This window comes from Schistocerca cancellata, unplaced genomic scaffold (genome assembly GCF_023864275.1).
Source record: "Schistocerca cancellata isolate TAMUIC-IGC-003103 unplaced genomic scaffold, iqSchCanc2.1 HiC_scaffold_1106, whole genome shotgun sequence".
Lineage (NCBI taxonomy): Eukaryota > Metazoa > Arthropoda > Insecta > Orthoptera > Acrididae > Schistocerca > Schistocerca cancellata.
In genome coordinates, this window is record NW_026047105.1 from 9,778,765 (window position 1) to 9,803,544 (window position 24,780).

Consider the following 24,780-nt stretch of genomic DNA (forward strand, 5'->3'; position numbering starts at 1 on the left):
CGATCGTGTAACTTTACCAGTGGTTCTTGATGCTGTAGTCTTACAAAATTAATGCTCTTTCTCTCTTCTTTTGTCTAAAGAAGTATGCATCAAAAGTTTCGAAATGTTTTGGTGTCTACAGTGAAAACATTTTGAACGTAATGTTCTTGCTTTTTTGTTCTATTATCTCGATATTTTGTTCTTTGTTTTCCTGAAGTTCAACTCTTTGACGTTGAATGGGATTATTTCATATGTCTCTCGTGATAAGACGTAGCATTTTGTTTGGATGTAGCTCATACTGTGGACGAGCGATTTATACTCGTATTCTTTGCACATTTTCGTGCAGTTCAGAGTGTTTGTAATGCAGTTCGCTTGTCAGATGCATGACATCAATTGCACCCTCAGTGGTAAGTGATCTGGGAGCAATACATCTTCTCTGTTTATGTTGCAAAACACAACAAGCCGTCTGTTGCATGTTTCCCTTTCAGGTTTATATTACTCATGTAGGCTAATATTTTTTGCTTTATTGTTATTCTTGATTGTGTTCATTCCCTAGATCTACGGGCTGAAGTTTGACTAGCAGCACTACGTTGGTGGCGACCTGCCAACTGCATGGACAAACTATAGAACTTAAATTTTTTATTTAAAATTCTATAATACATATATTTTTATGCAATCATGAGATTGGTAGTTGTACATTCAATGTATAGGGCAAAGTACATTGTCATTCAAAACTCAAAATTACACTCATCTATAGTTAAAAATGTCGGAACACTAAGCATACTTAGACGTTCCATATGCAAAGCCATTAAATATCAGGTCCAAATAATGATGTTAAGAATCACTTTCTAAAACGATGACTGAAAGCGAAAGACTTCACAGTTATTGAATGAAGTACCCAAACAATACATATATATTTTGAATACTGTAGACCTTCTCAATCTGCATCATTATAAATAAAAACAGGAGAATACCCATTTTATGCAAGCCCAGACTCATCGTTTTTTCTATACATGTATTTTCTGTACATGTATTGGCACTTCATGTGCAATATTCTGAGCTTATAACGAGTAAAAATGTCATGATTTACATATTTCCTAAAATTTCCTTGTGTCTCTCCTTGTTCGTTTAAACACAGTAATCTCTAAAACTCCAAAACAAATTTTCATGAGGTTTCGCAGGTAACTTCATTATAGCTTGGAGCGCGATACAATTTCATCAAAATCGCATAGCGAGGGAAAAAGGTATCTTGATTTATATTTTTGTCTCAACCCATTTTAACTGTCTGTTTGAATACACTGATTTCCAAAATTTCTAGATGAATAGTCTCTTTCATAGGGTTTTTTAGAGGTAACTTGCCCATAACTCGGGGCTCCGTACAGGCTTTATTTCATGGAAATCGGATCATGGAAAAAAAGATATCATAAATAAAATTTCTAATCCTAGTGTTATTATAAATGCGCAAGTAACTCTGTCCATTACTTTTTCATAGCCAACCCGTTGGACAAACAACAATGAAATATGGCATGAAGATAGCTTTAACCCTGAGGAAGAACATAGGCTCCTTTAGAAAATGTGAACTACAAGATACTTATTGATTTGAAGAATATTACGTGAACGTTTGAAAATGGTATTTATGCTTTTACTTCCCAGCTTTTTCGGACATGTGGAAATGCTTTTATGGGTTGAAATGTGCTGCGTGATATTTTAGAGTAATTAATGCAATGATTATACACTCGTCAGTATGTTTACTCCATAGATCTACACTATTTGATGCTTAATGTATACTTTGTACAGTGAACAGCTACTTCAGTACAATGATGCATCGATGTACACTACTGCCCAAGCCCCTCTCGGCGCACTACTTGGCAGCAACATTGAGCATACTGATGCATCGTGCGTTGGGACAACTTGCGATTGGGGCGTTTGGGGTGGTGGATAGGGGGAGGGGGGGTTTGAATAATAGTTAGTATGTCATAAAAACATTCACAGCAAAAAAATTCAGAATACCTCTGCTAACGTTTGAAGGCCCTTATGCCACAGTTATGTAAGCAGTGTTGCTTTACTCATCGCAAGAGTGAATAATGTACAGTACAGGTTCAGATTTTACCTATGTTCACAAAGCTTTACCTAATGACAGGTAGTTGAGACAAATACGTAACCTTTGAACACCATGGTCCCATCGATTTACAGAGGCTACAAATAACAGACATGCGGTTAGTACAAGGGCAATGCGGCAGTGGGTAATGGCTGTAAGCAGCCTTATTGCTGTCGGAAAGTTTTGAATACAAAGCCTAAGACAGCTGGTGCGATTATTTCAGAGGGAAACAGAATTCGGCAGTGTGTTGTCACAAAATACGCCAGCACCACGTTTCAGGAAGTATTGGGAACTACAAGATTGTCTCAACGGCAAAGCTCTTCTATAATTTCTGAAGCAAACCCTGATTTTTTTGTAAGTACGGATCAAACAGAATTTGTTACATCTCTCGTAAGACTACCCTATCCTTTCGAAGAGAGAAGTAGCTGTCGGCCAACCGAAATAAAGAAAACTATCATCATTTATTGGACAAAGTTCTGTGACCTTACGTAAAATGGTGTCGTTTCTGTACATTATTGAGTCATGGGATAAGCAAAGCTAACCTCCTTATATGAAGGCCTGGCTGTCGATAAAATCGGAGCATCGACACTTTCATTAAAGGCAATTCCGCAAAGCGTACGCCGTTCTGTCCTCCTGTCCACCCTACGACGTATACTTCCACTGGTAGGTGAAGAATTACGTTTGCCCATTACAGACCTGTCTGTTCTCATTGCACAACAAACGGAAATCACAGGCAGAAATGATGATATTAATAAAATATATGCTTGGGTGCTTAATCAATTTCAGATTCCAAATTACGAGAAAATGCTTTGATATGAGAGTGCGAAGAATCTAGTGCTGTTAACGAGGTTGTTTTACTTAATATCATCAGCACTAAAGGATCATGTGGCATATGTACCATTACGCGTTCCTCGTGGTGCTCTGAGTTTTTATGCCTTCAATGTTTTTATGATCTGCATCACCCTGAGGGATTCAATGGCTCTCTCAAAATATGATGGTAAAATAACAACGTAAACAGTGTATTACCGGATTTACACGTTTTAAATTTATTTTTCCTGTTTGTTATGAAGTGTTATATAAGATTAGTGACTATAAACTGTACTCTTAGTAAGATCTAAAATACGTAATTCTGTTATCAGTAATTCCCCTGCATTTCTCATCCTCGTAAAAATTGTGATTTCATTGGTTTTTCATACACCGTGATTGGAAAAGGAATAAGAAAACAACATACGCCTGGACTGAACATGGAACACGGAAACTCGAAATTGTGCTGTTAGACAAATACGCTGCCGCTTGGTTTAATGCCCTGTGTGCAAACATGAAACAGCATTAAAATTTAGACTGTCGTTTTATCGGAAACTCTTGAGCATTGGCACCGAAGGTAAACTATGTGTTCCTAGATATTCACCCTACTTCCACCAAGTGAAGATTAGACTGTAACAGACAACGGCCTACGGTAGGTTCCCTTCGTTAGTCACGCTGGTTGGGCATATGTGGAGACTGGAAGCGGTGCATTTTTGTGGTTCAGTAGTACGAGTGTCGACCTTATGTCAAACTAATCATCCTGTTACAGAACTGACAGTGGTATAGAATTGATGACTTGCTTATCCTTCTCTAGCATTTGAAACCGAGACTGCCCTGTCGGGTCATATCTAAACATTTTCGATGTTTACCCTAGTCCGAATAATTTTTTTCCAATCTTCTCTCTATATATAAAAGCCAATGTCCTTACCGACTAACTCTAATGGGATGATGTGTTATTTGAGAACTGTCGTTATTAAGCCTGTTTAGAAGCTAGGCCTACGAAAACTGGTATTTGATTTCTCGGTCAAAAATAAACAAATATGTTTCAGCAGTTTTGGATATTTAACCGCATGGGAGTAAAATAGTTCTGAAAGCTTTTCTCGAAAATATGTCATTATTAAAGTACTACTTAAGTATTATTATGCTACACCTATGAACATTGGTATTTGATTTCTTGGTTACAAGGAAAAACAATACGTGTTTAAGCGTATTTCAAAATTGAACTCTGTAAAGGTGACAGAGGGAACGAGATTTTTTGTGGAAATATTTTATTACGAAAGCATTTTAAAGTTAAATCTATGAAACTTTAAATGTGGCTTCTGAGTTAGAAAAAGTACGTGTTTCATATTTTTGAAAATGCAACCCCTGTAATGGTGAAACGACGGATGGAAGTTTTAAAGAAAATATTACGTTTTCCAGGAATTTTTGAAGCTAAGTCTTTGTTCTTTTGTGTTTGACTTCCCAGTTACAAATAAAACATACGCATGGCACTGTCTTTAGAAACTCAACCCCTAAGGGGATGAAATAGTCAGACTGCCTTACTGAGTAGTCATCGCCCAGCCCAAACCGCTAAGGAAAGAAACTTGAAGTTCGGAGAGGGAGTGGATCTTACAGGGTAGGTATCGTTTAAGAAGAGATTGTCCAAAATTTCACTCATTCGGGGGTGAAATAGGGGATGAAAGGGTTTTTGAAAGTATGTTGCTATTAACGGAATTTTGAAACTAGAGCTACGAAACCTGGTATTTGGTGTCTCAGTAACAAAAAGATATAGGTCTTCCATAATTCTTGTAATTTAAACTACTAAGGGATTAAAATAGTGAGTGAAAGCTTTTTTGGAAAAGAAGTAATTACTAAGGAACTACTGGAGGGGTTTTAATGCTAGATCTATAACTATTGGCATTTGACCTGGCGGGTAGAAAATAAATGCGTGTGTCAATGTTACTGGAAATTGAACCCGGAAAGGGGGTGCAATAGAAGATGAAAATGAAAAAAAAATATTTCGTTACATTAAGAAAAATTTTAAAGTTGGGTTTATGAGAATAGTATTTTCTCTGTTAGATATAAAGAAACATTGGTTAGCGGATTAATGTTGCTACGGAAATATCTCCACAAAAACGGAAAACTCATGATTGACAAAGACTTGGCAGTCCAGCTACCAGAATATCTTTTTGATCAGAAGTGTATTTGGAAAGGATCATGCTTGTATGGCCTTAATTAGCGTGAAAAACTTAGAAGGTGTTCCAGTTTGTGAGTAACATAAAAATTAGATTAAATAATAACAGAAAACAACAATCTCGACAGGCCATACAGTCTACGCAAAAGGAGTGTTGGACACTAAGACAGTAGTAGTATAATTGCGTTGCTTAGTAAGATCGCATGCTGAATTGCGCCTGGAGTGTGATGACGATAGTGTTGGGTGGCGGACCATTCCAACCACGATCTCGAGTTATCAAATTGAATGTTGAAATTGACTGGAGGAGGTATTCAGTGACCAGTGTTTGGCATTTTTTACCTGTGTGTAGACGATTTCAAAACTTCAATATTTGCTGAAGTAATGATTTTGACCTGATATCGAAATGTTTCATTTATTTCATGAAACACATTTCATATTAAGTCGTTACTATACCAATATTCAACTTTTCGAGTAATTCGACGGTGATGTAGAGAGTGAGGTGTCTAGGGTCCAAGTGTATTTGTCTGACTGGTTTTGCACTAATTATAAGACCCTCAACATATTTGTTAAGTAAGAGCGAATGAGCAGTTGTATCCGGAGACTACGTGATGTAATGACAACTGATTTTACCTAAAAGCATCGTCATGCCTTTCCAATAATCTCTAAGACGAAACGAAATGACAAATACCTTTGTGCACCAAGTCAGGTTCGCCCACAAGCGCCGTAATATTTAACATGGCAGTCTGTTTTAACAATTATTGTTGTGGTCTTCAGTCCAGAGATTGGTTTGATGCAGCTATCCATGCTACACTTCCTGTGGAAGCCTCTTCATCTCCTAATAAATACTGTAACCTACATCCTTCTGAATCTACTTAGCGTATTCACCTCTGGGACTCGCCCTAAGAGTTTTACCTTCCACGCTTCCATCCAGTACTAAACTGGTGATCGCTTGATGCCTCAGAATGTGTCCTACCAACCGATCCCTTCTTTTAGTTAAGATGTGTCGCAAATTCCTCTGCTCCCCAGTTGTATTCACTACCTCCTCATTACTTACGTGATCTACCCATCTAATCTTCAGCATTTTTCTGTAGCATCACATTTCGAAATCTTCTATTCTCTTCCTCTCTAAACTAGTTATCATCCATGTTTCACATACATACATGGCTACACTCCATACTAATACTTTCAGAAAAGACATCCTGACATTTAAATCTCTACTCGATGTTAACCAATTTTTCTTCTTCAGAAAAGCTTTCCTTGCAATTGCCAGTCTACATTTTATATCCTCCCTACTTCGACCATCATCATTTATTTTGCTCCCCAAATAGCAAAACTCCTTTACTACTTTAAGTGTCTCATTCCCTAATCTAATTCCCTCAGCATCACCTGATTTAATTCATTCCATTATCCTCGTTTTGCTTTTGTTGATGTTCGTCTTATATTCTCCTTTCAAGGCACTGTCTATTCCGTCCAGCTGCTCTTCCAGGTCCTTTGCTGTCTCTGACATAATTAGAATGTCGTGGGCAATCGTCAAAGTTTTTATTTATTCTCCCTGGGTTTTAATTCCTACTCCAAATTTTTCTTTCGTGCATCTCGACTCTTACAACTACCATCTGGTTTCTGTAAAAACTGTAAATTGCCCTTCGCTCCCTATATTTTACTCCTGCCACCCTCAGAATTTGAATGAGAGTATACCAGTAAACATTTGTCAAAATCTTTCTCTCAGTCTACAAATGCTAGAGACGTAGGTTTGCCTTTCCTTTACCTATACTTTAGGATAAGTCATAGGGTCAGTATTGCCTCGCCTATTCCAACATTTCTACGGAATCCATACTGATCTTCCCTGAGGTCGAATTCCTCTAGTGTTGCCATCCGTCTGTAAAGAATTCGCGTTAGTATTTTGCAACCGTAACTTTTTAAATTGACAGTTCGGTAATTTTCACAGTTGTCAGTACCTGTTTTATTTGTGATTGGAATTATTATATTCTTCTTGAAGTCTGAGGGTATTTTGCCAGTCTTATACAACTTGCTCACCAGATGGAAGAATTTTGTCATGGCTGGCTCTCCGAAGGTTATCAGTAGTTCTAATGGAATGTTGTCTATTCCTGAGGGTCTTGTTTCGACTTAGATCTTTCAGTGTTCTGACAAATTCTTCACGCAGTATCACATCTCTCAATTCATCTTCATCTGTGTTAACAATTACATTTCTAGAATTTTCATGTGAATGTTGTAATAGCTTGGAGGCGTCGCCTGCGTGAAACAAACAAGAAAGAAACTATGACCAAATTGTGGCAACCACAAGGTACTATACAGTCCATGGATTACCTAGGGTAATCTTTTCTTGTTGTTGTAAGAGAATTGAAAAATTTATTCATGAGGCGCTTTTGTCTTTTGTTGAGAAAGCATCACCAATACTTATACTGCAGGCATTAAGAGTAGACAATACACTCCGTCCGTATGGTTTCTGTAGAATGAATAACCGTTTAGCTTAAGAATTACATAATCGAGATTTTAATTCTCAGACGTTTTTATTCCTTGTTTCATGTTCTTATTAAAACTGATCCGTCTTTCATGTTATCAGAAGCTGAAATAAAAACTAAACTGCGATAAATTCCTTGATTAATTTTAATCGTTGTTTTTCAGTCCTATTTTTCAGTCATCGCCTAAGATTTCCTTGCACGATTTGCTTTTCTGAAGTGAAACTTTGTTATTTACAGGTTGTGAAATTTATTTATATATGTGTACCTTTTGTAATATTTGTTACGTCGTCTATTTAGTTGTGTATTATGTGATGCAGCTGGTGATAATGAAAGCATGCATTCGCATAACTGTTTTCAGGCATATGATTTTGAAATGTATGTTATTTGCTCATAATGTTAATAGCATCTCGTGATGGTGAAAAAGCGAATTGCATCCGGTGTATAGGTTTACAGTTTGCTGTTCGCTTAACGCAGAAAAACCAAAACAACTACAAGAGCTACTGAAGAGGAGAGCAGCACAAATAATTTCCTCTGCTCTCTATTTATAATGTGCGAGTCGAAGTCAGCGCATCTGGATATTATTCGTAACTACGTTGTAGGCCTAAGTCATAGGTGCAGAGGTGCAAACAATTCTCACTGAATAGATATTTCTGCTTCCAGTCAACGTGGTCGCGGCCGGTGTTGCTATAATTTTCAAACATGGGCACAAGAAACACGTAGGATGAGCAAATCTATTCTTCCTGTCGCTAGTCTAAAGGAGAGTCGCAACTGCGTCTTAGCCTGCCCGTTTGTGACACATTGAGATACTCTGGTTCATTAAATGAAAATTCTTTTGATGACGTTATTTCGATAAGTTGAAATTCATTTGCATTAGTACAGAGCGTACCAGGCACTGTTATTTCGTTATTTTATGAACAGAAGAAATAAATATAAGAGAAAATAATCAGCAACAATATAGTCTCCACATTATCTAAAATAGTATGAAAATGCTTGGATTGTTGGCCGACTTCAAGCCTGTAGACAATATGTAAGTAAACTTCTTCTTCTTGCGCATAATGATGCATCGCATCAGAGACAGGAGTTCGGCATAACGATATGACGTAGGATCTAGCGGACTCTGCCATATACTATACCTAAGAAAAGGTGGGTGTTAGTACGCTATGCTATATAATAGCATATTGAGACTCCAAGGAGCGTTAAAAACTGCTTGGAGGGAGCATACAGGATGTAAATTTTCTTTGGGGAGGGTTTTCAGCGTACATCGAAAGTATGGAGTGAATCGACCTGTCTGGAACTGTATTTGCATTTGGGTAAGTTCGAGAGGCAGTGGAAGATGATACAATACAACTTTAGGATAACAATTGTGAGAAAAGAATAGGATCACTTTGAAAGACTTACTGAAGATTTAGCAGCACCTATGATGCCTTTCATAATCTTTATTTTGCATTTGTAAAGGAAAATATCTACGGGGAACTTACTATTGATGTACCGCAAATGCGAACCAATGTCCACACTCGGCAAACGATTTAGTCCTCTACTTCTGAAGTGTCACTGACGTTATAAACTGTCCTCCCATCTTTGAGGAGTAAACTATACTGCATAGCAATGACAGTAACTGTTTGTAATAAGTATTTTTGTCTATGCACAAGTTATTTCTGAAGGCATGAAGTGTGGAACAGTAAAGTGTGGAGCCTTATAGCAGTTTTTGAAATTTACTCTTGTGCCAATGTGAGCGTCATATATCAAAAGATATCAAATTTTTGAAACCAAGAAGTTTATTTAACTAACATCCGCTGTTTAAAATCTTCATGTTAAGTGAAAAACACAGCCGCAGTTGTACGTTTACTTAATATAAAAAACCCGACCGATTTTGTGACGTTAGTTACATCACCAGGCGGAGCCAACTACAACATGATACTCGAGTACAATTGGTATTAAACTTTCCCCGCGATTCCTAGAACGGCCTGCGGTCAGCCTAGGCACTGCCTTGTCCTCCAGCAGTCGGATCCACTAGAACATGGTTCCGGCTACTGGCTCCCCTTGGAAATTTGTGGTAAGGTCTTATGGGACCAAGCTGCTGTGGTCATCGGTTCCTAAGCCTACTCACTACTGAAGCTAACTTAAACTAACTTACGCTAAGGACGACACAAACACCCACGCCCAAGGGAGGACTCGAACCTCCAACGGGCGGAGCGGTGCGAACCGTGACAAGACGCCCCTGACAGCGCTGCTACCACGTACGGCACTGGTTCCCTTTTGCATTAGTTTACAGTGGGCTGCGCCATGACTTTTAGAACTGAGTGAAATTCTAAGGATCGGGAAAAAAGTTTAATACCAGTTGCGCCCCACTATCGTGTAGTAATTGACTTCACCTAATGATGTAACTAACGTTGCAAAACCCGTCGTGCTTTTTAAATGAAGTAACTATACAGCTGCAACAGCGTTACTCACTCAACACAAAGTACAAACAGTACCTCTACTTATTATACATACAGTTTTGTGCTAGTACGTCACTATATTCGAAATAAAACATGCTGCATTTTGATGACTAAGTTGTAGGCAATGTAGCTGCATTAACAGCTATCGCATAATTTATAAGTAACTGTGGGTACAATAAACGAACTATTATCAACTGAAACTTTCAGAAGTTTTCCAGTAATGGTTCTCTTTTCCAAACACCATTTTAGGTGCTAAGATCACAATAATGTTTCATAATTTTTAGTAATGTTTCACTTGACCAAACTGTGTTTTAGATGCTGATATGGTAATGCGTCATGTTCTACACTAGAAAAATATAACTAATAATATGGACTGCCCGACATGGATATTCATTGCTTCTAATTTTAGGCCTACTTGAGATTATATTCCAACAACATTTCCCCTTGCCTACATCATAAACATTGTCGAAATAGCGATTGAGGCAGAATGGCCACAAATATTAACTGTGTTATTACCAACTGTCAATAATTTCTATTGCACACGTATAGCAAGAACGACGGACGTAGAGGTGGGAGGTGGGGTATTGTGAGAAAGGGTAGCGTAGTGGATGCGGGCGTGGGTGAGGATAGGAGCGTGATTTATGAGAGTGATGACGTGTGACGTCATGCCTTTACCCGATGTGTAGACAACTCGAATGTCAAAGGTCAAATCTGATCTAGGGTACCCGTTTCTCTCATCGCATTATCCGCAATCGCCAGTGCATCCCCACCCACGCACAATTTGGGTCACTCCTTACTTTCGGTGTGTACCTGCAAAATTCTGAGATATGTACCTCGTGTAAGATTACTCGCAATCACAAACTAGCCTAATCGTTTCTTACTTAAAAACTCCTAAAATACTACTTCTCAGGTGAAGTTATGCGGCGTGTATCTTGATCGGCAGGTTTTACTTACAAATGTCAACGACGCAGTTAAATACTTTTACTGTGGCAAAACGCGGCCTCGGCGTACTGTCAATACACGGTGCTAACATTTAACAGCAAAAAATAACAACAGCTGGAAAGGTTTACAAACTCTTAGCCACACAACCACAACACCTTAACTCTTCTCAAGACATCGACTCTCTACAGCTTAGAAACTGTTGGTGCTACGCAACAGCTTATGACGTTTATGTAGCAACAACAATAACACCGCCAGCAGCTTGTGTTGTTTTATTCAATTGCAGCCTGATTCGGTGATATAATGACAATCTTCAGGCTCCTTGATGGATGCATCGGACATGTCATTACTACACTATTCGTTCATTGAATTTTGATGAACCAGTTTACATTGTATATGGTTATGTGAATATGCTAGTAATAAAACTGTAAGAGAGGGCAGCTTCTAATGATACACCACTATTACATATTGTAACAGCTGCTAAAAATCAAATAACCTACTGCACTACTCAGCAAAAACAATTCATACATGTTTGTGAAAGGTGTGCATAGGTTTACTTCATAGGATCTAAAATCCTACTAGGCTAAAATAACCTTATTAGAAAAAATAATTCATTTGAGGTAATACATATGAAACAGATAAAATGCTGTGGTGTATAATGTGTCAGCTGCAATGGGTGGGATATAAACTTACAATCAGCTCTGTATTGTAAAACTACTTAAAAATGAGTCGCGTGGTGAAAGTCTATTTCTGTAATGTAGAAAAAATGTTTCTGATGCAATATATAGGGAGTGATCAAAAAGTCCCGATTTGGAGGCGTTAATAGTAACAAGACAAAAGCGTAAAATTTATTCCTTCCCTAAATTATTCAGAGCAAACACATGCACCCAAAAAATGTACTGTGTCACATATGATACAACGATTAACACTAGAGGACAAATAATAGCAGATGTGGCACTTGCATAGAGTAGGATATAACCACACATTAAAAATAATATAAAGCGGAAATCGTAAAACTGAAACTCACTGTAAATAACCTATCCTTGTGGGGCAGATATGTATAAAATTTAATAGGTTAAACATGGCTAACTCTATGTCATTCCGTGTAACTTAGCAGATATGCGTACCAGATCTGGACTCTTACACACATGGCGTATCATAACAGTGGGATGATTTTAGTAACTAGACGACACAACACAAATTATATATAAGTCCGCAACGAGACATCAGTGGGCATAATTATCTGAGGCGAATGTTAAGAAAAATACTTTAAGTCTTAATCAGTCTTTACTGGGTCTCACCCTGTATTATTCTGATCCTCCTCTGTAACAGTAACTGTGACCTAGTAAAGGCGTAAATAAGCGAGTCAGTCTGGAGTGAATGCTTGTCTGAAACATATAAAGCATGTCACAACATAACACTTGGCAGTAACAAATGGCAGCATGAACGTCAGCACAACCGCCCTAATGCAGCCCGCACGACGTATGCACGTTACTCACAATGGATCGGACACATAAAGGAACTAAAATCCCTTCACCTCTTAAACATAGGGCGCTCACGCTTTCTAAGGTGAACGTCACCATACCGGTGACAAAAGAAGCAGAAACAATCAGCGTCTGCGAAACTAAAACTGGAATAATACAGCAACATAATCATGCCCTCAAACGTAGGTCGTACACTAAGAGACACAGTACCTGCACATACCTTACTTTTGTGGTGAGTCTGGTTGCTGCACGTCAACCCAAGTAATAGTATGGAGTAAGGCTTCCAACGTGTCAGAACCTAAGATCATGTCATAGTCATACACTTCCATCGCAGGGTGTGCTAACATCTGTCGGAATCAAGTGGGAAATATGCACGTTGTATACAGTATTATTGATATGTAATGAAAGACGGTTGTACGTAATTTTACGACTTTGGCCACAAACAGCCACCTCCTTTTGATGTTCAGCAATAAAATTATTTGCCAGTTGTAGTCCAAAATGTTCCTTTTGTAATGTTAATTATAAAGCTGGTAAAGAGACTTTCCGCATGCACGTACTTTATTAATATACTTTGAGACTGTTATTAGTAAACATGAGAATTTTGTTTGCAATCCTCCGTTTTTACCACGCGCGAACGCTCTCTCTCTTGATGCGTTCACTTGAGATTGTAACCCAACTTCCTCATCTCTGAGCTGGAGCGCCTGTTGTTGCAACTTCTGACCGGTTGGCCGTCCGATCTGCGCGATATTTGATGCACATTCCCCTCTAATGATATGACCAGAAAAATCACAATGCTAAATTGCGCATTTTGTTGTTCTTGGATTTCGTTCAGAAAGGACAGAAGTAATGAATGAAGGAAGTAACATGAGGGCTTGAAGCTCCTTTGATGAGGGGGCTAGAGATGGAGCACGACGAGGAACTTCTTTAAGGGTTAAGGAAAGCTCAGGAGACCATATTATGGATGAGCAGACAGGGAAGTAAACCGTTGTTTTCTCGAATACGTTTCTTTTGTGCTAGTAGTTGTGCGTTCTCAGCCGGCCGGAGTGGCCGAGCGGTTCTAGGCGCTACAGCCTGGAACCGCGCGACCGCTACAACCGCATGTTCGAATCCTGCCTAGGGCATGGATGTGTGTGATGTCCTTACGTTAGTTAGGTTTAAGTAGTTCTAAGTTATAGGGGACTGATGACCTTAGAAGTTAAGTCCCATAGTGCTCAAAGCCATTTGAACCTTTTACTTTCTTTTTCTTTTTTTTTTGCTCGGTGCTGATACACAAGGAGTCGCTTCAGAACAATGTGTGGCTCTCCATTCTATGTGTGGGTAACATGTAACACAGATTAGCGTTATCTTACTTCTGTTTGGGGAATCCATACGTCACATGGTTTTATCTGACATTTGACTGAGGTTCCATCAGCATACTGACATCTTATTTTCATTACAGCCTCTGTAGAACTCCGGGTAGCTCCTTTAAGGATTATGCTTCTCCCAGAATCTCGTCATCATTTCTCTCCTATCCCCTCAACCTTTTTCCGAGATTTTTCGTAGATGCTTTCCTGCCTGCTCCACTGGTCAGTCTTTATTCATTTCTTGTATCCTTCTCTGTCCTTTAAGGGTGGTATTTTTGTCGGTGTGTACTAGATTCTACAAGTATCGTTCCCTTCCCCTTTGATCTTCAGTTCAACAATCCACTTCGTATCTGCCTTTCCTCTTGCTCTGCCAGTTGCGGTTCTCCAGTTTTCTTTCCCTTCCACCTTAACCCCAGTTAAATAAGCCTCTTGCTTCCGGTCTCTGCTCCCGTTCTCCTCATTGTTTCCCACACTATTTTAGTTTGACATTCTATTCATATTCATGCTGGTAACATGCCAGCGACTTTACCCTTTCCAAAGTGATTTCTTGTGATGATGAATTCATGCTCCGTTAGAGATCATCTCGAGGTATTCATATCTCTCACCGCATCAATATTTTCCCTGATGTCTTTCTTTCTTTTCTAGTCGTTCGGCACCATATCATCCTAGCGATATCGTCGCAGCCTCATACAGTAGTTTATTAAGCACTGTTATCTTGTAGTGTTTGATATATGCTTCTGTAGATATAATCTTTTATTGTGTACATCTCTGGTCACACATAAGGATCATTTTGTTTTCATCATTCTTTGCCTCATTTCTCCTGTTTATTCATGTTACATATTCCCTCAAGTATTTCATTTTCTCCACTTTTTACACAGTACTTTCTGTTATTTTCCATTTCCCAGCGGTACAAAATGTCTACGTATTGTTGCAGGTGATCCTCAGTCGGATCAATCTGGCAAACTTTCTTAGTTTGTGGAGTTCTGTCTTTGTGCCTTCTTCTGTCACGCTATCACTATGTCATCTGAAAAGGCTAGCAAAGTCACTTTATCGCTGTTGTACTCCTTTTTCTCACGATGTATCTTTAGTAATCACAATTTCTCGTATATTGCTTTCCTTTGTGTGATCACATTGTCCTCATCCCTTTTTGACATCGTCCTTGTTTTTTCCGGTTGGGCTCCTCTCAATCTTACCCTTGCATTTGTGTGTGTCAGAATTCCTATTACCAGCTCTCACGTAGTTCCGTCTAGTTCTCCGTTCTTCAGGATTATTCCAACAGTCCGTCTGTCAATGCCTCTCTGTAATATACAGAAGTTACTAACCAACTTTATGTTCTGTAAGACCCTGTTGGTAAGTTGATTCACTGGATGTATCTGTTATATGCATCCTCTTTGTATCCTAAATCCCGCTTCATAGTCTGCCTCTTTACTTTCTATTCATTCGTCTACTCACGTCAGGAGTTTCCACAAGATCTTGTAGCGACCTTTTCTACCGATTTTTGAATATAATTTGTTGTATCCCTCTTGTTCCCTTTTGAGTTGTTGGTACTATGATCGTGTACTTTTACTCTTCTCGTAAGTCTATATCTGACATACAATCTTGTTCATGTTATCTACCACCTTTTCGCCTTCGCACTTTATCATCTCTGTTCCTGTTGCCTTATTAGACTGAAGGTTGATTATGGCCTGAGTGTAACATACTGATATACACAATAAACAGATTTAGTAATTAGTCATCACAGGGATGAATGTCGGTAGCGTTGCGAACTAATTGCAAGGTGTACTGTATTTGTTGTGAGTACTGTGTTGCGAATTGTACCTGATGTCTGTACCATTTGCTATTGCATAGATATTTATTTGTTAACTTTAAAATATGGTTCAAATGGCCCTAAGCACAATCGGATAAAACAGCTGAGGTCATCAGTCCCCTAAACGTAGAACTACTTAAACCTAACTAACCTAAGGACATCACACACATCCATGCCCGAGGCAGGATTCGAACCTGCGACCGTAGCAACCGCGTGGTTCCAGACTGAATCACCTAGAACCGCTCGGCCACCACGGCCGGCTGTTAATTTTAGTTATAGTGACCGTTTGGAAGGATTACCGATATTTACCTCGTTAGGATCAGGGACCTTAAGCATTAAAATTTGCAAATGGTTCAGCCTGTGTCACTATTCTTTTTGAGAAAGAATAATTATTTAGACCTCGTTCCCCAGTGGTTGCACCAAACCTATGACACAAACACCTGCGCCCTCAATATTCGTATACAGGTTGAAAAGTATTTAAACCGACAAATTCTGGAGGGTTGTAGGGGACATCAAAATAAATATTTTTCCCTAATGTCATTTTTTCGTATGAGGATTATTTAAGCCGGTGGAGGCCGTATTACGCTCTTCCGTTGTTAGAGGCCGAATTACAATCTTCAGTTGTTAGAGGGCGTATTACGCTCTTCAGTTGTAGGCAACTGCTGTCCACCAGTGTAGTAGTGTTTTGTTCTCTTTACTAATGGAGCGATAGACCTGTAGTGAGTACACTGATGTGATTGGTGTGTACTACGTAGCGCACCACAAAGGACGAGCTGTACAGCGGACTTATCAACAACAATATCCTAATCGCCGTACCCCGCTTCACACGACCTATGCTGCTGTGTACCAACGTCTACGTGAGACCGGGTCATTTAGCAGATTACCTGGACAGGGACGCCGTTGGACGGTAAGAACGCTGCAATTTGATGAAGCTGCCTTGCAGCATGTGGAGTGGGATCCTTCAGTCAGCACTCGTGCAATTGCACGTAACGTGGGGACGAACCAGATGAATGTAAGAACAGTCCTTCGAGAGAAATTTTTACATACATATCACTTACAGCGTGTCCACAACCTGGAACCAGTTGATTATCCACCCAGACCACAGTTTTAGCTGTGGTACCTGGAACAGTGTGAAATGCATCCTACATTTCCATCCTCTGTGTTGTTTACCGATGAAGCAACGTTCGGGCGTGTTTGGAGTGAGGATAACGCACATGCCACAGTTACTAGCGCTCATCAAGTGCAGTTCTTCATTAATGTGTGGGTCTGTGTTGTTGGGGACTGTTTAATTGGGCCATATCTGCTAGCTAGGCCATTAAATGACAGGCACTATTACAATTTTCTCGCCAGAGCATTGCCAGAATTGCTGGAAGACGTCCCCATCCCTACAAGACAACCCATGTGGTTCCAACATCACGGGGAGCCGGCACATTTCAGTCGTTGTGTGCGTCGATTCCTGGACCGGCGGTTCCCAGAAACGTGGATTGGCAGATGTGGTCCTGTACTATGGCCTGCTCGATCCCCAGATATGTCCCCTCTGAACTTCTTTTGTGTGGGGAGAGATGCTCAACCTCGTTTACGCAACTCCTGTTGCATCAGAAGAGGTTCTGGTTTTCCGGATAGTAGCAGCAGCAGGAACAATTCAGGATACTCCTGGGGTTTTTGCCCGTGTCAGGGAGAACATGATCCGATGGTGTAACCTTTGTTTACGTGTCAATGGAGGCAATTTTTGAAAATCTACCGTAATTGAAATTGGGTTGTATTAATGTGTTGTCTCTTGATCATAAAAAAATGGAAAAGTGTTTCCTGGTTTAGTTAATTTTCCACCAGAGAAATCTTCCTCTACCGGTTTAAATACTCCTCATACGGAAAAATGACATGAGGTAAAAATATTTGTTCTGATGTACCCTACAACCTCCCAGAGTTTGTCGGTTTAAATTCTTTTCACCCTGTATGAACAAACCTCAAAAAAGTTGCACTTTTTAGACTTGTAATATCGTGCCGATAAATAGCTCACTGGGTTAGTGTCACACAAGAAATATAAATGCTAGTACCTCAGTACCCAGTTCTACCTAGGACTTTTTCTCACTTATAGCTTTGCCCATCTCTGAGTGTATGTCGAAATGATCAAACTCCGACATGCTTTGGAGTCCACATTACATCTAATGGAAAAATCGAGGGAAGCCAGGGGAATACCACACCTACATCTACATCTACATCTACATTTATACTCCGCAAGCCACCCAACGGTGTGTAGCGGAGGGCACTTTTCGTGCTACTATCATTACCTCCCTTTTCTGTTCCAGTCGCGTACGGTTCGCGGGAAGAACGACTGTCTGAAAGCCTCCGTGCGCGCTCGAATCTCTCTAATTTTACATTCGTGATCTCCTCGGGAGGTGTAAGTAGGGGGAAGCAATATACTCGATACCTCATCCAGAAACGCACCCTCTCGAAACCTGGCGAGCAAGCTACACCGCGATGCAGAGCGCCTCTTTTGCAGAGTCTGCCACTTGAGTTTGTTAAACATCTCCGTAACGCTATCACGGTTACCAAACAACCCTGTGACGAAACGCGCCGCTCTTCTTTGAATCTTCTCTATCTCCTCCGTCAACCCGATCTGGTACGGATCCCACACTGATGAGCAATACTCAAGTATAGGTCGAACAAGTCTTTTGTAAGCCATCTCCTTTGTTGATGGACTACATTTTCTAAGGATTCTCCCAATGAATCTCAACCTGGTACCCGCCTTACCAACAATTAATTTTATATGATCATTCCACTTCAAATCGTTCCGCACGCATACTCCCAGATATCTTACAGAAGTAACTGCTACGAGTGTTTGTTCCGCTATCATGTAATCATACAGTGAAGTATCCTTCTTTCTATGTATTCGCAATACATTGCATTTGTCTATGTTAAGGGTCAGTTGACACTCCCTGCACCAAGTGCTTATCCGCTGCAGATCTTTCCGCATTTCGCTACCATTTTCTAATGCTGCAACTTCTCTGTATACTATAGCATCATCCGCGAAAAGCCGCATGGAACTTCCAACACTATCTACTAGGTCATTTATATATATTGTGAAAAGTAATGGTCCCATAACACTCCTCTGTGGCACGCCAGAGGTTACTTTAACGTCTGTAGACGTCTCTCCATTGATAACAACATGCTGTGTTCTGTTTGCTAAAAATTCTTCAATCCAGCCACACAGCTGGTCTGATATTCTGTAGGCTCTTATTTTGTTTATCTGGCGACAGTGCGGAACTGTATCGAACGCCTTCCGGAAGTCAAGGAAAATAGCATCTACCTGGGAGCCTGTATCTAATATTTTCTGGGTCTCATGAACAAATAAAGCGAGTTGGGTCTCACACGATCGCTGTTTCCGGAATCCATGTTGATTCCTACAGAGTTGATTCTGGGTTTCCAAAAACGACATGATACTCGAGCAAAAAACCTGTTCTAAAATTCTACAACAGATCGACGTCAGAGATATAGGTCTATAGTTTTGCGCATCTGCTCGATGACCCTTCTTGAAGACTGGGACTACCTGTGCTCTTTTCCAATCATTTGGAACCTTCCGCTCCTCTAGAGACTTGTGGTACACGGCTGTTAGAAGGGGGGCAAGTTCTTTCGCGTATTCTGTGTAGAATCGAATTGGTATCCCATCAGGTCCAGTGGACTTTCCTCTGTTGAGTGATTCCAGTTGCTTTTCTATTTCTGGGACACTTATTTCGATGTCAGCCATTTTCTCGTTTGTGCGAGGATTTAGAGAAGGAACTGCAGTGAGGTCTTCCTCTGTGAAACAGCTTTGGAAAAAGGTGTTTAGTATTTCAGCTTTACACGTGTCATCCTCTGTTTCAATGTCATCATCATCCCGGAGTGCCTGGATATGCTGTTGCGAGCCACTTACTGATTTAATGTAAGACCAGAACTTCCTAGGATTTTCTGTCAAAATAATGCGCAGCAAAAATCTATCGTACTTAGATTAATCTACCAACTGATCTCATATCGACACTGTTTACTAACATTATCCCAAACGAAATATTAAAAAATCTAGGTTAGCACGCACGCACTGACGCCAGATTTGTTTTACAGGAAGTCACGAGCAGAGTGGCAGTTATGGTAACATTTTATATGTTATTAACGGCGAGTGGCGTCGCTGATTGACCTTCCTGTGTGCAGAGCCCGTGACGACGATCGTGGGCGAGCCGGACATGTACATCTACAAGGGCAGCACCATCAACCTGACGTGCATTGTCAAGCACAGTCCGGAGCCGCCACCGGCGATCGTCTGGACGCACAACACACAGGTGAGTGGGTGTCCCAGCGTGGACCAGGCCCGCGCTATTCACAATGTGTAGTTACTGGAGGAGGAGAGGGGGAGATTGGTGTTTAACGTCCCGTCGACAACGAGGTCATCAGAGACGGAGCGCAAGCTCGGGTGAGGGAAGGATGGGGAAGAAAATCGGCCGTGCCCTTTCAAAGGAACCATCCCGGCATTTGCCTGAAGCGATTTAGGGAAATCACGGAAAACCTAAATCAGGATGGCCGGAGACGGGATTGAACCGCCGTCCTCCCGAATGCGAGTCCAGTGTGCTAACCACTGCGCCACCTCGCTCGGTTATAGTTACTGGAACTGTATGCTCATAGAGTGGGCTTTCACATCCAAACACGTAGGACCACGAAGTGCTTGAGATGTAAGTACATATCCTGCTGCTGTTGCTGTCTCGCACGATTTCTGGAATAACACCCTCCCTTCAGTCGTCACTCACAGATGGTATTGCACAGTTAAGTAATCCTACGACCATTTGGATCGCAACTTACATCATACACTTGCACCGTTTACTAGCGTCATCAGTCACATTTGACGTTCAGGAGCTATTTTTCCCAGCTCGTATTCTACCTCGAATAACAGCTTCAGTCACTACTCACACGCCGCACTACACAGTCAATTACTCCTGCGACAACTTCGCTTTCGTCTTACCTCATAAAGTAAACTACACTCCTGGAAATTGAAATAAGAACACCGTGAATTCATTGTCCCAGGAAGGGGAAACTTAATTGACACATTCCTGGGGTCAGATACATCACATGATCACACTGACAGAACCACAGGCACATAGACACAGGCAACAGAGCATGCACAATGTCGGCACTAGTACAGTGTATATCCACCTTTCGCAGCAATGCAGGCTGCTATTCTCCCATGGAGACGATCGTAGAGATGCTGGATGTAGTCCTGTGGAACGGCTTGCCATGCCATTTCCACCTGGCGCCTTAGTTGGACCAGCGTTCGTGCTGGACGTGCAGACCGCGTGAGACGACGCTTCATCCAGTCCCAAACATGCTCAATGGGGGACAGATCCGGAGATCTTGCTGGCCAGGGTAGTTGACTTACACCTTCTAGAGCACGTTGGGTGGCACGGGATACATGCGGACGTGCATTGTCCTGTTGGAACAGCAAGTTCCCTTGCCGGTCTAGGAATGGCAGAACGATAGGTTCGATGACGGTTTGAATGTACCGTGCACTATTCAGTGTCCCCTCGACGATCACCAGTGGTGTACGGCCAGTGTAGGAGATCGCTCCCCACACCATGATGCCGGGTGTTGGCCCTGTGTGCCTCGGTCGTATGCAGTCCTGATTGTGGCGCTCACCTGCACGGTGCCAAACACGCATACGACCATCATTGGCACCAAGGCAGAAGCGATTCTCATCGCTGAAGACGACACGTCTCCATTCGTCCCTCCATTCACGCCTGTCGCTACACCACTGGAGGCGGGCTGCACGATGTTGGGGCGTGAGCGGAAGACGGCCTAACGGTGTGCGGGACCGTAGCCCAGCTTCATGGAGACGGTTGCGAATGGTCCTCGCCGATACCCCAGGAGCAACAGTGTCCCTAATTTGCTGGGAAGTGTCGGTGCGGTTCCCTACGGCACTGCGTAGGATCCTACGGTCTTGGCGTGCATCCGTGCGTCGCTGCGGTCCGGTTCCAGGTCGACGGGCACGTGCACCTTCCGCCGACCACTGGCGACAACATCGATGTACTGTGCAGACCTCACGCCCCACGTGTTGAGCAATTCGGCGGTACGTCCACCCGGCCTCCCGCATGCCCACTATACGCCCTCGCTCAAAGTCCGTCAACTGCACATACGGTTAACGTCCACGCTGTCGCGGCATGCTACCAGTGTTAAAGACTGCGCTGGAGCTCCATATGCCACGGCAAACTGGCTGACACTGACGGCGGCGGTGCACAAATGCTGCGCAGCTAGCGCCATTCGACGGCCAACACCGCGGTTCCTGGTGTGTCCGCTGTGCCGTGCGTGTGATCATTGCTTGTACAGCCCTCTCGCAGTGTCCGGAGCAAGTATGGTGGGTCTGACACACCGGTGTCAATGTGTTCTTTTTTCCATTTCCAGGAGTGCATATTAAGGTCGCCAGTCTCACTTAACTAACATAACCTTGTGATATAAGAGATGTCTCTTTTTTTCAAGCTGTGAACCACAACGATTCCTTGTTTTTTAATTAATTAACGATTCTATGCAGTCACGTTTGTTTCTAAAGAAATGACGGGTTTCATCTGGCGTCGATCATCTTCAGCCCGACGTGATTCAATGCCTCCGCTCTAGAAAACGACGTTCTTACTCAGCAGACTGTAGATACCATTAGCCGAGGTTAATTACCCTCACTTTATTGTTTTTGGTCAGTGTCTTAGAGTATTACTAACATCGCAGCTAATTATTTATACGAAAGAGCTTTGTAAAACCACCTGCGGCTATAGAGGGTGACTTTTTCAGGTGTCTCAGCAAGCAAACACCTGGGAGAGTTTTTTGTTCATTGTTGATAATATTCGGAAAACTATGCCACCATCACTTAACGACCTGGTAGAACTTGCTGCTGACCAAGATTGTAGGACATACAGTGCTTCCATTTCAAGACTCTCTTTCGCTGCATACTTAGGTCCACGATATCTTTATAATACTATCGTTTCACGTATGGTATAATTAATCTTATGCTCTTCCGATCTGCCATTTATGAGCTACACAAAACTAACGATATAACCATTAATATCGGTTTAGCTTTACGACAGTTTCCATAAACGAATTAAAGCCACCGTGTATTTTATGACGCAACCTCCGTACAAAAGGAAATGGCAGAATGGAAAAATCAAGTGGAGAAGGATGTGCGACAAATAACTTTTGAATAGTTTGTACAAGGATGGAGAACCTTGGATAAAAGATTTCGAAGAACGATCTAAAGAGCTCTGAAAAAGAAAGAAAAAAAAGAAAAAAAAAGACTGGCTTCATCGCTTTGCATATACAAAAATAAAACCCATAAAAGTGGTGTTCCTATAATGAGATTAGTATTATTCAGTCCAACTCGTCTGTTCTGGCCATAGTACAGATGTGTGGTCTCTAGTATGATAAAAAAAATTACGTTAAATATATTTGAATTTTTTTTCAATTTTAATCTTATAATTATATACATATATTGTGCTTCATACTAGAATGTCGTATTCCCAGTTTGGCACAGCTTTGCCACGGGAAACACGAAAGCGGTCGAAGACGTCCGTCTTCTGGTCGGGTCCTGATCGTTGTCAGAGGGAGGCTAGTTTTAGATTACGCAAAGGCTTCTATTATTTGGAAAAGAACAACCCGGATTTCTTTACGTAATCAGTATGAAATTTATAATCTCCTAAGGGACCTTTACCAATGAACAATATAAAAATTGCATTTGCAAATGAAATCATTAATAAATGGTGCAGCTATGAGTTGTATAGAAGACAATGAGCGGCCTTCTGTCTACGACCAGGATGCTGCAGTATTCTCTGCAGTAGTAAAGGCTGTTTGATATTTACAAAAATAATATGACATGGAGGTAAAAAATAAAGTAAAAGAATACAATAAGAAATCTGGTAAACGATAAATATATTCAAACAATTCTCACTAGCAAATTACGGCTTATTTTTAAACCATATAACTTACATCAGTACTTTTCTAACTGTATGGTGCGATCAGATTTCAGCCTGCCCTGCACTGTCTCCTTGGTTCACGTTTTTGTCACAAATTACAGTCATTACGTTTCTCCTTCGTTAAAGACAATTCTTGCACTGTTCAACACCTTCATAACAATAACTTGCCGATTTACAGTTTCGAACATAAATTACTTGAATTTTATTAATTAATAATGTTGTCTGCACGCTGGCAAGACCGCTCACTTTTATAGCTTAATGTCGACCTTCTTTACGTTTTCACATTACAAGCAGAAGTACAATAAAATCTGAAGACCTACAAAAGTTTTTTACTGTCATCTTTTATTTACATCGAAGCGGAACGTCAGTTCAACTTCTGTTAAAATGTTTCTTTGACTGCGCAATCGATGTATTAGCGTCCGCCCTAGATGCGCATCTTTACAGTTACGTAAATTGTATAAAACTAATTTCTTTCAAAGAATAAGTCTCATCTCATAAGTCGATCACTTAATACACAGATGGGTGAATGCCTCTCCAAGGGTACTCACAGCTTTCATACTACGGAAATCCCAATAATATTGCAGGTCCAAAATGAAAAAGACACACACACACACACACGCACACGCACACAAAATACACTGCACACATATCTGATGTGACGATAAAAATGCTTCTCTAAAAGTCAGTGACAATCTACCAATTGTGAAGGCGCACAATAAATGTTGAACGTTGTGTGTCAGCCGTTTAATGTACATATATGACGTGACTCTTCAAGCTTTCCGGGCGGATGCATTGTAAATAGTCTTCGCGGGTTTGCCGCCGGATCCGGCGGCAAGCCCATGAAGGCTGTTTACTACATATATGACGTTCACATCTTCAACGGTGGGCTCTAGTTTGCCTCTATATTTGAAGTAACACCGAAGTAGAAAAACCTTTAGGATGACAGTGAGGTTATAGTGGGAGTAGCATAATAGGTGAGAGTGCATGATTCATTAGCGATACTGGAATAATGATTTAGTATCCGTATTTGTTTAATACGTAGACATCCTTGGTGATAACCTGTAAACTTCATAGGGGTAAGTCAATGTCACATATTAAATTAATGTAAAAGTGTTAAGAGAGCACAATATTTATTTAATAATACATACATCAATTAGCTCGGTAAAATTATTCCCTATAGGAAATTTGCGTCTCCAACTCAAGGGGATTTTTGACACAATTTAATTTGTCATTATTTCTAGTTTATAGTGTTTGACGATATTCCT

At 40.9% G+C, this 24,780-nt stretch overlaps 1 protein-coding gene across 1 annotated transcript in view; it reads left to right on the plus strand.

Moving 5' to 3' along the window:
- Positions 1-24,780, plus strand: part of LOC126156206 (zwei Ig domain protein zig-8-like) — a 476,222-nt gene that overhangs the window by 333,066 nt on the left and 118,376 nt on the right. Inside the window, exon 4 of the mRNA XM_049916292.1 lies at positions 19,728-19,855. Within this exon, the coding sequence (XP_049772249.1) occupies positions 19,728-19,855 (128 nt within the window). The remainder of the gene's footprint in view (positions 1-19,727; positions 19,856-24,780) is intronic.